Source organism: Balaenoptera musculus, chromosome 14 (assembly GCF_009873245.2).
Source record: "Balaenoptera musculus isolate JJ_BM4_2016_0621 chromosome 14, mBalMus1.pri.v3, whole genome shotgun sequence".
Lineage (NCBI taxonomy): Eukaryota > Metazoa > Chordata > Mammalia > Artiodactyla > Balaenopteridae > Balaenoptera > Balaenoptera musculus.
The window spans coordinates 80,126,931-80,140,530 of NC_045798.1; the positions used below are offsets into that span (position 1 = coordinate 80,126,931).

General features: G+C 31.9%; 1 protein-coding gene across 2 annotated transcripts in view; it reads right to left on the bottom strand.

Moving 5' to 3' along the window:
- Positions 1-13,600, bottom strand: part of CDH19 (cadherin 19) — a 211,143-nt gene that overhangs the window by 55,004 nt on the left and 142,539 nt on the right. For both annotated transcript variants that reach the window (XM_036824103.1, XM_036824102.1), the window contains 2 exons: positions 7,444-7,743; positions 3,937-4,231 (listed from right to left, as the gene is read on the bottom strand). In XM_036824103.1, coding sequence (XP_036679998.1) covers positions 3,937-4,231; positions 7,444-7,638 — 490 coding nt within the window. In that variant the 5' untranslated portion in view covers positions 7,639-7,743. The remainder of the gene's footprint in view (positions 1-3,936; positions 4,232-7,443; positions 7,744-13,600) is intronic.

Here is a 13,600-nt window from a genome sequence, read left to right on the forward strand (position 1 = left end):
CCTTTTTTCCTGTTTCAGTTTTATTGACAATTCATTAAATACAGATTAAGCAACTTTAAACCCTCTAAATATTTTCTAAATGGTTTTTCTAAAAAAGTCAATAGAGAGATATACTTTCCTAATCAGTAATTTAAATACTGTAGAAATCTTCAAAATATAGTCAAACGTAAATAAATAGTAATAATAAATAAACATCAAAGCAATTAAGAAATACAAAAATATTTGATAATATTTTGTATATTTATGTTTTCCATGAGGACTTGTGTAAGAGGAATTGTTCATTCACTCGCAGTTAGGTATGCTATACTATAGTGCATACAAAGTTGACAAAATCACTATGAGGCCAATAATGTGTCTTTCATGGAAATAATCAATAATTGTTTCATAGTCCCCCCTTCCTTGTGTTACCAGTTAAATATAGGCAACAGACACTTAGTTGTTGAGTATCATCTTTAATGTGCATTACTGACTCGATCAATGTATGAAGCATGGTACATGTCACATATATAATCTAACCGGTTTAGTCTCTTTATTCATTTTACTGTGCTCTCACTAAAACTGACAAAGTTGGGTTTATTACATTAATGGATAAAAATTAAATTCTCTCTAAATTAGATCAGAAATAAATGTATTTCTAAAGGATAAATGGTCTATATGTACATTAATGAAAGATATCTTATGCAGACTATTTTAAACTGAAATATATCATCAGAAGGATATTCTTCATATGTATTTACATTATTTAATAGGTTTCTTAGCTTAACTGTGTTTTATCATATAGTGTACTGGGTTATAACTAGCCCTCTTTCAGATTTAACCATGTCTTAAAACAACTTTATTCACTGCCCACATGTCTCACACACTTTTTCTCACACACCATGAAAGAAGCTGCAAGTAAAAAAAGTAGATGTCTACCAAATTATAGCTGGCTTGTTGTAATGCAGGTACTAATAAAATTTAAAAAAAATTAAATATCAGGGACAAATACTTCTAGGACAAGATGCCAGAAAAAAAAAAAATAGGGTTTAGTAGGGCTGTCATAGGTAGAACTGGAAATCTGATTGCCCTACTTTAGAACACCAGTGACAATGCAAAATGATCACAATGATTACGTGTAAAGGGAAGGGCCAATAACCCAGAACGAATATGTGTATACTGAATCCTCTCACCCTTAACTCCTATTATTCCACCTTAAGACACCATCCTGTAATTAGAATTGAGTAACTGATGGCAACTCTTAAAAATTTAAATTGACTGGATTCATGAAATTGAATTAGCAAGGAATGTAGACCAGAGAGTGGGAAAAGCCTTCTCTTGGTGACTGAAGGATCCAAAGGTCATTGTGAGTCTCTGAGTTGAGTCAGCATAGCTTGATCACAGATGGACAAACTATTTGGAAATGCAAAGAGCCAATGACTGGACTCTTGCAGTCTGAAGATCTCTTAAATCAGTTGGTATCTACCCTGTTAAGTGAACAAAAGTTTAATTCTAAAAAATTATTATCTCAGAATCAGATTTTAATAAAAGTAATTTCTTAGTTTACTTGTCCCGATAATAAACTTACAACATAATATGTTGTAATATATCAATTCTGCATTCTATCCATTACATTGATAGTTGATATTGTTTGCCTATATTACCCTTGAGAGATTTTCTTCAAACATGCAAAATTTAAATCAGTTGTGTCTTTCTAGATAGCTTTCTAGAATCTTAAAGTTAGTTTTTGCAAAGGACTTTATAAAAATAAATTTAAGACGATATTTGACTATGCCCACTTTATCAGACATATCATATTGCAAAAACTTATTTTATATAGGTGATGCAGCATGTAAACTTGTACCAAATGCTTGAGAAAAAAAAATCACATTGATTTTATTCAATCTCAAAGCAGCTTCCACACAGTTGCAGGATCTCTTCTTGTGCAACGTCTCTCCTCGTGTCTTTCTTTTCTTACATGACTGACCAATCTCATTGATTCTAATTCAGCAGTCAACTAAGTTCTAACAGTTCGGTCACCCTGTATGTTTGCCTTTTCTCTGCCTAAATTCTCTACCAAGGGGATCTCATCCTTTGTCATGTCCTCCATGCCAGCAATATGCCAATAACTCCAATATTGATATATGCAATTCTCCTCACCCTGCAATGGAAATTTTTTTTCCCAGAACATGGCATGGCTGGCCTCTTTGTATCATTTCCTTCAAATGTCACTTCCTAAATGTCCCCGCTTCCTCCAGTCAATTAATCATCATCATACTTTACCCATACTTAACACTTTTTAATAACATACAATGTCAAATATTACCTGGCTTATTTAAAATAGTTATTTACTGTTCGTGTGCTATAACTAAAATATAAGTTCCATACTAGCCATTACTTCATATATTTCCTTTACAACTGAATCCCCAGTCTTACAAAAAGTTCCTAGAACATGTGAGGACCATAACATATGCTAGTTGGAGAAGAAGGAGGAAGAGGAGGAGAGAAAGGAGGAGGAGGAGGAGAAGAATGGAAAGGGGAAAAAGAAATATCACTGCCGGGCTTCCCTGTGGCGCAGTGGTTAAGAATCACCTGCCAGTGCAGGGGACACGGGTTCAAGCCCTGGTCCTGGAAGATCCCACATGCCACGGAGCAACTAAGCCCGTGTGCCACAACTACTGAGCCTGTGCTCTAGAGCCCGCGAGCCACAACTACTGAGGCTGTGTGCCACAACTACGGAAGCCCGTGCGCCTAGAGCCCATGCTCCACAACAAGAAAAGCCACCGCAATGAGAAACCTGCACACCCCAGTGAAGAATGGTCCCCGCTTGTCACAGCTAGAGAAAGCCTGTGCACAGCAAAGAAGACTCAGTGCAGCCAAAAATAAATAAATAAATAAATTTATTTTAAAAAAGAAGAAATATATCACTGCCTAACTATCAAATAGGACAATATTAATGTGTCAATTATATCTAAGGACAGTTGGTCTTGATACATGCTACACAGCTAAATTTGTTTAGGCTGTTGTTAAAAACCTATGTTCTGAATACATGTAGAAATAGGTCTTTAAATTGTTACCTGGAATGTTAAAAAAAAATGAAGAATCAGGAAAATATATAATGGAATATACATTTTTAGACTTCCTGGCTAATGAATCAAATGTTTAGGTAAGGCAGTTTTAAAGCACATTAGCATAATTTAAAAATGACAATTATTAAATCACATTGAAGTTTATCATACTTAAGTAAATTTTGTTAATTAAATTTTACTATCTGTTGTATTATTAAACTTTTCTGACAAAGAATGAGTGGACAAATTTTGTATAACCATACCATAATTTTCCCCCTATTGGAAAGACATGTCTGATTTGCAAGGCAGTCAATTATTACATCTCATGGAAAGCATTCTTTTCTACAAGTATTATATTTAAAATATTTATTAAAGTGACATTGGGTTTGAAAAGAACTTAAAAATGGATATGGCTAAACAGAGGTCTTCAACCATCTTGTTTTGTTTTTAGTTTTCATGTTCTGTTGTTTGGATGCATCTAGGATTCTAGTCTTATAAATTGTTTCTCCTATTTTTATGTGTGACTCTTTCAGAATGATCTTATGTATTTTTTGAGATACAAAAGAATAGTTTGTTTTGGAAAGTAAATTCTTTTATTGAAGAAACCAATAAGTGAACAAGCTAAAGAATTTTATGTATACTCAAATAAACTTTTCTTTCTATTGAAGACTGAAATTATACTTTAACAAGACAAATTACTTAATATATAGTATGATTATTTACAAGATTTTAATCATTAGTCTAATTTTTCAAATATTTTACTTAACACATTTGCAGAAGGAAGTACCCATGTAGAACGGTAAATAATTCACTTCCAAAACATATGCTCGAAATTTTAAATCTGTTTTCATTGTTAATAGGTACATCTTTGACGTAAATTAATATGCAATACCTTCTGGAGACATCTCTGGTACAATGGCCTCATAAGGTTCATCTAGGAATTTTGGTTCATTGTCATTGATATCCGACACTCTGATGACAAACTCAGACTCAGGTTCCATAGCCCTTCCAGTAGTGATGTCTATTACCTGGGCTCTTAGAGTGTAGAGGGACCGTTCCTCTCTATCAAGCTTCTGTACAGCATATATGTCACCTGTTCTTTCATCAATGACAAAAATACTTCCAGCTCCAGCTCCCAAAAGCTTGTACTGGAAAGAGTTGTTCCCATTGTCTAAATCAGATCTTAGCTGCAAGTGCAAAGAGAGATAATTTACTTTCCAAACATGTTAAGACAAATTTTAATCATTGCATCTTCATGTCTGTTAATTATTCCCTAAATTAAGAATTCCATATAATTCCCATATTATATTAAGTGAGGTAAAATGTTAAGTTTAAGATTAAAATCTATCACCAGGCAGAGAAGTCTTTGAATTTTCAACGTAAAGTGCTATACAAATTTCATTACTCTAAACAGATGATTCTAATTAGAAACTATAATGATTGAAAAACAAAGCCCCTTTTATACATGATGCACAGAAAAGTTGGTTCATGTTTACTCTATATGATTACACTTTTAGTCACTAAAACCATACTCTCAAATATTTATATTAGATTGGGGCCTAGAGACAGAGAGATAATGATCTAAAATAAATTTAAACAGTGATGTTCTATCTCTAGGCTAAAAACACATAGAAAACATGGAAATATTAGTAAGAAAATTAGGGAGCATGTTGAGAAGATGATAATAATCTCAATCATCCATAAAATCTACAAATTGCTTTATATTAGTTTTCTCAGTTAATCCTCAGGCATTCATTGTAAAATACACATTATTGATATAATAAATTCTTTCAATAGAGAAGGAAAGTGAGACTGAAAATTTTAAAAACTTTCACAGAGTCACATGGTTTTGGGGCAGAATTATGATTTACACCAAAAGGCCTGTTTGATCTCAGATCCTCCCCTGCAAACCAGTACGTAAGATGGTCTTTTAGTCCTTGAGTTTTAGTCAAATTAGCTCTAACTCTTCCTTTCCAACATAGGTCACTCAGTTCTCAAATGTACTTCTTTTGTCCTCACTATTTTATTTATTTAAGAGCAAAGTAAATTTGTTCATTATTCATAGTGTGAATGGAATTTTGAATTTTATATATAAAAAAGATGTTATGATATAGGTAACATTGTATGATTTTTCATATCTAACTTATTTTTACATAAAGAAAGGAAGCATTAGAGAATAATCTCTTAATCATTGTGAATCCATGGTTTTCTTGATTCACCATTTATGAATATTCCCTTCTTCAAAGTAAGAGCTTCTCTGAAAATTTACAAAGTTAGCCAAAAAATACAACCTTAATTCCATAATTTTTCTGATAGCTCAAAGTACAATATATTATTCTGGACTAATTAATAATTTTTCTATATGATTGTCGAGAATATCTAAAGATATCTAATACAACGAATTTTAATAATTTTAATAATGTGTTGAACATCACTGCTCTACAATGAAAGAACCAAATTGGAGATAATAAAAAGATAATAAAAGAGTTACAGCTTTTAAAATTTGACAGTCCTTCATTACTCGTAAAAGTGAAATCCCCATGCCCCAGTGATAAGAAATTGTGGAAAACAAATGTATTCTTCAATAAGTATACCAAATGAAAGCAATGCATAGCCCCTGGTTTCCAAATATTATTCCAATGTAGTTTGAAAATTTGAATGTTAGAATGAAGACTAGTCAAATTCAGTCATGAATAAATGTATTTCAAGTATATTCATGTTAATTTTCATAGATCAGTAAGCTTGATCTTTTTAAGGACCCATATTTAATTTAAAAAAAGTTGAACATCTTCCTCTTGTTGTCACAAAATGCATAAGTTCAACACATTTCAATTTCGTGGATTCTAGTGTTATAAAATTTTCTGTACTTCCATTCAAAAATTTTTTTCAATTACAAAGTTACTATCAATTTGGCAAATCAATATGACTAAATTTTTACCTAATTGTGTTTTCCAAATTTAATCTCTTTTAACAAACAGATCAAAAAGAAAGTTATTTTGGACACATCAACTACATTTTATTTTTACCAGCTCTGTTATTACAAGCATGTAAGTATTCATTATTACTCTCTTTTAAACCAGTTACCTGTATGTGGTTTAAGCTTAATGAGGTTGTTTAGAGGAAAAAATATCTGTTAGAATATTTTCATAAATATTTTTACAGAATGAAAAAGAAACAAAACAAACCGCTATATGAAAGGAGGAAATGGGAGATATGTGTAGGGAGCAGAAAATGTGAGTTATTCAGTGACTGGTCCCTGTTCTGACTGCACTGATGCACTTCCCTGTAGAGCCTTACCACTAACATTTGCCTGCCAATAGTAGCATTCTCCTTATTCAGTGGTGGGAGAGCCTATGGGGGTCTGTGGAGTCCACTGTAAATATGGCTAGAGACTCAGGTAACTAGCAGACACTTAACAACGGACCTCACACCGTTCTGCCTGTGCTTTACCTGGAGTCATCTTAGAAAATAAAAAGGGATGAGAAATATTACTTATAGCAGGCAGGCACGCGCGCATGCATACACACACACACACACGATTGAAATCTGTTTGCCTAAAACCCTAATCTAAGCCTTTGGTTGAATGTACTCATATATTTGGCTGATGGGACAGATGAACTCATGGAATCCAGACAACACACTAACACTGCAGCTCTCCTAAAAGGGCTAGAAAAAGAGAGTTAATAAATTTTGAGTGCTTCACCCTTTGGGCCCAATTAAATTTTAGTGTCAGTTAATTAGTGGTTAAACTTATTTCACTTCATTCATCCAGAGAAAGAGCCTTACAGAGAAGGACATGATATTATAACTACCTCTGTTTGAAGAAAATCAAATAATAATAAAACCCAAAAACATAAATAGGAAATGTTTTGTCTCATTAAGGAAATTTTCTTAAAATGTATTCTTATAAGAAAATGAAATAATTATTTGTTTTACTTCAACTTCACTAATCAAATGAAGTGTGTAGGCTCTTGAAGCTACATAACTGTAAAAGGATTTGGTATTAATCTGCTTCATTAAAAATTAATGAGGGGTAAATCAACACCTACTTAGCATAATGGAAAATCAGGCTAAATACCGTTGGTAAACATTACTGTTCTCCGTGTGGTGGCTTTGATCCATTACCAAAAATAACACCATCACATTTCCAGATGTTGATAAATGCTGCAACTTTGTATGAGGTTAAAGTGAAATTTAAAAACCAGAGCTTTCCCTCTTCTTCAAGTTTTTGTGACTATTTTAGGTGCTTGCAAATATAACAATCAATTATGCTGGTGTTTGAAGCTTTCTAATGGTTCCACTAAGAAAAATGGAGAATTCATCAAATACCAAAGCCTCCTTCACTCTTTCGATCAGATTTACAAGGTTATTTCCTGTAGCACTTTCAGAAAATCAGTACCTGGCCAATGTGATGTCTAGTCTTATTCATTTCTTCTGGTACAAAAAACTGGTTCCACATCCAGCCCCGCCTCACTCTCAAATGAGATCCCGCTGGGTGCTTAACTTCCTCTGTTTTAGAGTTTTCTGTTGCTATAAGGCAAGGCAATAGGAGAGGAATTCCCAACGTAAAAGGCAGCAATAAGCAGCAATTCATTCTGATCTTGATTCCAACTGGTACTCTTCAGAGGAACAGTATGTTGCAAACAAAAATCTTATGTTCCTTTGTAATATTTTTAACTCTTAGGTATCTTTCATATTCCTAGAGAACAAAAAACAAAACAAAATTCTCGACATTTAAAAAATAACATTTTCTCACATAATTGTTAAAGACAGGATACAACTTTTGCATCTGTAAAAATGGAACAGAAATATACACTCATCTTCCAGTTAAGCTACTTAATTATGTTTTGTAACTCAGCAATAATTTGAATGGTACAATTACAAATTTCTGCTCAGTCACGGTAGTCATAAATTTGCCTGAAGGTTGAAAAGTTGCTCTAGCAATCTCCTTGATTGATAACTGACACTGAGATATTTTTAAAAATTTAACCTGCTTACTTCTTCCTTTCTATCTCAGTAAAATTCAAACTATCCAATTAAATCAACCATCAAGCCAGGGAAAAATGTGACATTTTTCCTCTTTTTCAATAGATACGCTTTGTCATCCAGTTTCCCACGTTATGGTATTTTACATAGCTAATTAAATAGACAAAATGAAAATTCAGCTTAAAACCTGGGGGATTTAAACATTTAAACTGATTTATACTGATGTTATAAAACATCATGTGAATAGAAATCCTGTTAAGATATTTTTATATTGCAAAAGATATGAAGAATGTTTTTCATCTTAACAAAGAAATAAAGCCATTTTAAAATAATAAATGAAAAATTACAGTGCTTGGGTAAAATGGCTGAATGCTTATAATACGTAAAATGTAGATGAAAGGTATCTTTTAGTATTTAAATATTAAGACAAAAAACTCAAGCTACTGACTTTTCCATTTAAAATTTTCCATTTACCTGATACTGATCATACCAGCTCTCCATGAAATGATTGGTAATTCTCACTCTTATATGAAACTGAATAACTTTGCAATTTCCACATCTATATAGCACCTCCGTATAACCAAATTGGATTTGTTTGTTTGGGATTAATGAAGAAAAATAATTTTGTCCAATCTACAATGCCATAATCAGCAGAAAAGTCATAGAATCTCTTTCTGTTAGGAGTTTTTCATATGACCTTGTTTTGAATTTTCTCCACATATTTTTGATTGTCCCTGACAGGTTTTTTTAGGTCTTTGGCTCTTGTTAGGAAGAGTTGTTAAAAACATCTAATTAAGAAAGAACACATTGTCATAAACGGGGATCCTGCGGTCCCTCTGTAATTCCTCCAAGCAGATGTATTCTTTGTTATAAGTTTACTTAATGAAAGTCATGAAGTAATTCAGCTGAGGTGAAAATTAAAGATGAATTTCACCCTTATGTTAAATATTTGAAATTCTTATGTCTGTTGCTTAGAAATAGCTAAAATATATATTTTGATAGCTAGTGAATAATGAAAACATTTGAAACAAGTACAGTTTTCTTCATGAGAAGATATTTTGTATACATTTGTAAAACTATCACTAACAGTGATATGAATTAGGCTTAAAATGTTGGGTAAATAACATCTATGTTAACTTTACATTACGGTATCTTCATACATCTAAACAGAGAGAGAATAGTATAATGAACACCTATATACCATTACTTAGGTTCAAAATTATCAAAACATGGTCAGTCTTGTTTAATCTATATACATATCCACTTCCTGATATTAAAACAAATTTCAAATGTCGTTATCATTTTAACCATTCATTACACACACACACATGCACACAAACACACTTGGGCACAAATGCTATATGACCTTTTTAAAGATCAAAATTGAATACTAAAAATTAAGAGTAAGTCTTCAATATAATCAAATATCCAACCAATGCTCAAATTAAAATTCTTTAAACATCTTTGAGTCAAGATTCAGCTATGTCCACAACGCAGTTTGTTGAGACATTCGTTAAGTCTCAGTTAATCCACAAGATTCATGACTCTAAATTTAATTTTTCTTTCCATTTATGTCTTGAACAAACAAGGTCATTGATCCTATAGTTTCCCACATTATGGATTTTTCTGACTGCATGCCCATAGTGTGGTTTAATATAGTTCTTTATTCCCTTTAAATTAGTAGAGTCTTGATTAGATGCAATTTTAAATATTTGTCAACAATACTAATAGCTGATGCTGTATATTTCATATTCCATGATATCTGGAGGCACAAAATACTTAGTTTTGTCACATTTTGTTTCCTGTCCTGAAGTTGTTGTTCTTGTTCCTAAGATTCATTAGTAGATTCATGTACTGTCATTTGAATCATTTATTATGAATTTCCTAGTCACCCTTTCTTTTAAAGTTTTACCAGTTATTGATGACAATTGTCTAAATCAAATATTTCAGTGACCATATGATGAAACACAGCAGAAAAAGAAAAACTCAAAAAATGAAACTCCTAGAATTGAATGATATAGTATCTGAAATCCAAAATGGTTTTATCAAAAGATTGAACATTACAGAAGAAAATGTCATTGGTTTAAAGACTGTTTTATGGAAATGATTCAAATTAAAGTAGAAAGATAACATCAACAGTAGAAAAAATAATTTTTAAAAATAGAGAGAATTTCAATAATTATGGGACAATCTCAAATAGTATAACATATATATATAACTGAAGTCCCAAAAAGAAAGAAGAGAAAATAATAGTGGCCAATGGTTTTTCAAATGTGCAGAACAATATTCCACCCAAAAAGACACTCAACAAACACTAAGCAAGAATAAAACAAAACAAGCAAAAATCATGTTATTGTAAAATTACTAAAAATAAAATATAAAGAGAAAATATTAAAAACTCACCAGAGGAAAAAGGGAAATAATAAGAATATCCATTAAATGTTCCTCAGAAATAATGTAAGACTGATGGCAATAGAATGACATACATAAAGTTCTGAGACAAAAACTTTTAACATGTAATTACATATCCTTCAAAACAAGAGTAATATAAAGCAAATTAGAAGAATTAATCAATAGTACAATTGCACTATAAAAATATTAAGTAGAAACTTTTCAGAATGAAGGACATATGAACCAACATAAAGTAATGAAGTTAGAAGGCAATATTAAATATATAGATAAATATAAAAGGCTATTTTTGTTTTTATTAATATTTTGAAAATAATTTACTATTTATAAATTAATAACAATATTATGGGATATATAACATGTAGAATATAATGGCACAAATAATCGGATGTGGGAAATTAAACTATCTGGTGGTCAACTTCTTACATTATAGATAAAGTGATATAGCAAGTATTCAAGTAGACTGCTGTGAGAAGTGAAGGATGCACATCAAAATCACTAGAGCAATCACTGAAAACAAACAAAGGGCCATATTAAGTGACTAAGAAAGGGAAAATAAGATTCTAAAAATTACCTTTTATTAGTACAATAATAAACAGGAGAATAAGGGGAAAGAAGTGAACTCAAGAGTGTATAGCAAATTTAACCAAATGAATCATTGCATTAAAAAGAGATTAGTAAAACACAACAAATAATATGCACTGTTTTTCAGTTTTGGATTTAAAAACTTAACCCAACTATGTACTAAAGAAATAATTTAATTATAGATACACAGATAGGTTGTAAGGACAAGGATGAGAAAAGATATACCATAAAATAATAATCGTAAGTTAGCTGAAATGCTGTATTAATATCTCAGAAACAAGACCTCAAGACAAGAAGTATTACCTGACATAACAAGTGCATTTATAAAGATAAAAAAGTAAATTAATCAAAAAGGCCTAACAGTCCTATGTGACTGAAGTTAATACCAGAGCTTTAGAATACATGAAACAAATATCAACAGCGCTAAGGAGAAGTAGACAGTTATAATCGTGGAGTAGGTAACACTGGTCTCCTCTACTGAAACGCCAATAGGACAAAAAAAATCACTGACGTATAAAAAATGTTAAAAGTACCATCAATCAACATAAAATAATTAAGACTATAGATTGCTACACCAAATGGAATATAGTTTCTTTTCATGCACTGCTGGTGGGAATGGAACCCAGCACAACCATTGTAGAAAACAGATGTGCAGTTTGTTAAAAACTTAAACATACGCTGACCATATAATCCAGTCATTCTGTTCTCAGATATTTGCCCCAGAGAAATAAAATTATTTGTCCATACAAAGACGTTTACAAGAATGTTTAAAGCAACTTTATTTATAATAGCCAAAACTGGATACAAATCAAATACCCACCAACAAGTTAATGTATTAACAAAGTGTGGTATGTCCATGTGGTGTAATAATGCTCAGTAGTAAAAAGAAATGAACTATTGATGCACAAAGTAACATCTCCAATAGTTATGCTGAGTGAAAGAAGCTTGACAAAAAATAATTCAGATTGCATGTTTCCATTTATATATAATTCTAGAAAATTCAAAACTATTACAGTGACAGAAAACAGATAAGTTCTTGAGAGAGAATAGAGATGAAGAGGAATAGGAAGAAGGTATTACCAAGGGTCACAAGAGAAAATTTGGGGGTGATGGTTATTCTTCATTATCTTGATTGTGATGATGGTCTTACAGAAGTAAAAATATGTCCAAAAAATGAAACCAAAATAACCAAACAAATCCAAATTGTTAACCTTTCTATGGATTTTCTACCCACCTTGTGATCTGTGGAACAGCAGCATCTTATTAAAAATGCTGAATCTTGAGCTACTCCAGATATACTGACACTGAGTCTGCATTTATCACACTATGTGTGAGATCATATACACAGTGAATTTTAAATAGCATTTGTCTATCAAAAAACTGATATAGTTTCTTCATGTCAGTAGTTTGAGAAAAAAAGTGAGGGGTTTTAAAGAAGATATTATAGTAGATTAAAAGATGTTTAAGACACAAGAACAAGTGTAAAATGGAGACATTATCTAGATCTTGATTTGTATAAGCCTATTTTTATCTTAGCATTTTTATGAATCTGTAATATTTAATATAAGTTGGTTATTAGATGATAAAGAGAAAATATTGCTAATTTTGTAGTTATAAAAGTTTCTTTGTGGTCATACTGGTAATTAATATCCTTGAAATTGGCTAATAAGTATTTGCACAGCTATTTTTTTATTCTTCACTTGTGTTTAAAACACATATATTGGGGCTTCCCTGGTGGCGCAGTGGTTGAGAATCTGCCTGCTAATGCAGGGGACACGGGTTCGCGCCCTGGTCTGGGAAGATCCCACATGCCGCGGACCAACTAGGCCCGTGAGCCACAACTACTGAGCCTGCGCGTCTGGAGCCTGTGCTCCGCAACAAGAGAGGCCACAATCGTGAGAGGCCCGCGCACCGCGATGAAGAGTGGCCCCCGCTTGCCGCAACTACAGAAAGCCCTAGCACAGAAACGAAGATCCAACATAGCAATCAATCAATCAATCAATAAATAAATCTTTAAAAAAAAAACATATATATTCAACAACAACAAAAATAAAAATGATTTATTTTGCATTTTTTAAATCACTATGATGGACCAAAATTATTAAATATTTTAGTACCAGCCATTGATGAAAATATACAGAAAATAGAACTCCTACACAATGTTAATGAAGTTGAAAGTTTGGACAATCATTGTGGAGATAATTTGTCCAAATTTAGTATATTTAGAAGTTAGCTTAATCTATAAACTAAGAGCTTCTTTTTTATTGCTTTACACCTAGAAAAATTTGTCCACTTAGAGGCAAATATCAATTGGATTAACTAGAAAAAATGTATAAAAAAAAAGTTCAAATTAGGGCACCATATGATACCAGATAAAAATGTTTCAAAGCTGTAAGATGATGCCATATGAGACTATTCTCATAAATTGATTTTGTAAAATAAGCCTAGGAAAAGAAAAACAACACACAAAATTTATTATGGTAATTAACATGATAGGAGAAAGAGAAACTGGTTTAAAGTTTGAAGTTTAGAAGCGTCTGTCACATTTTCCTCCCTCTAATGCAATCTAAAGGTGT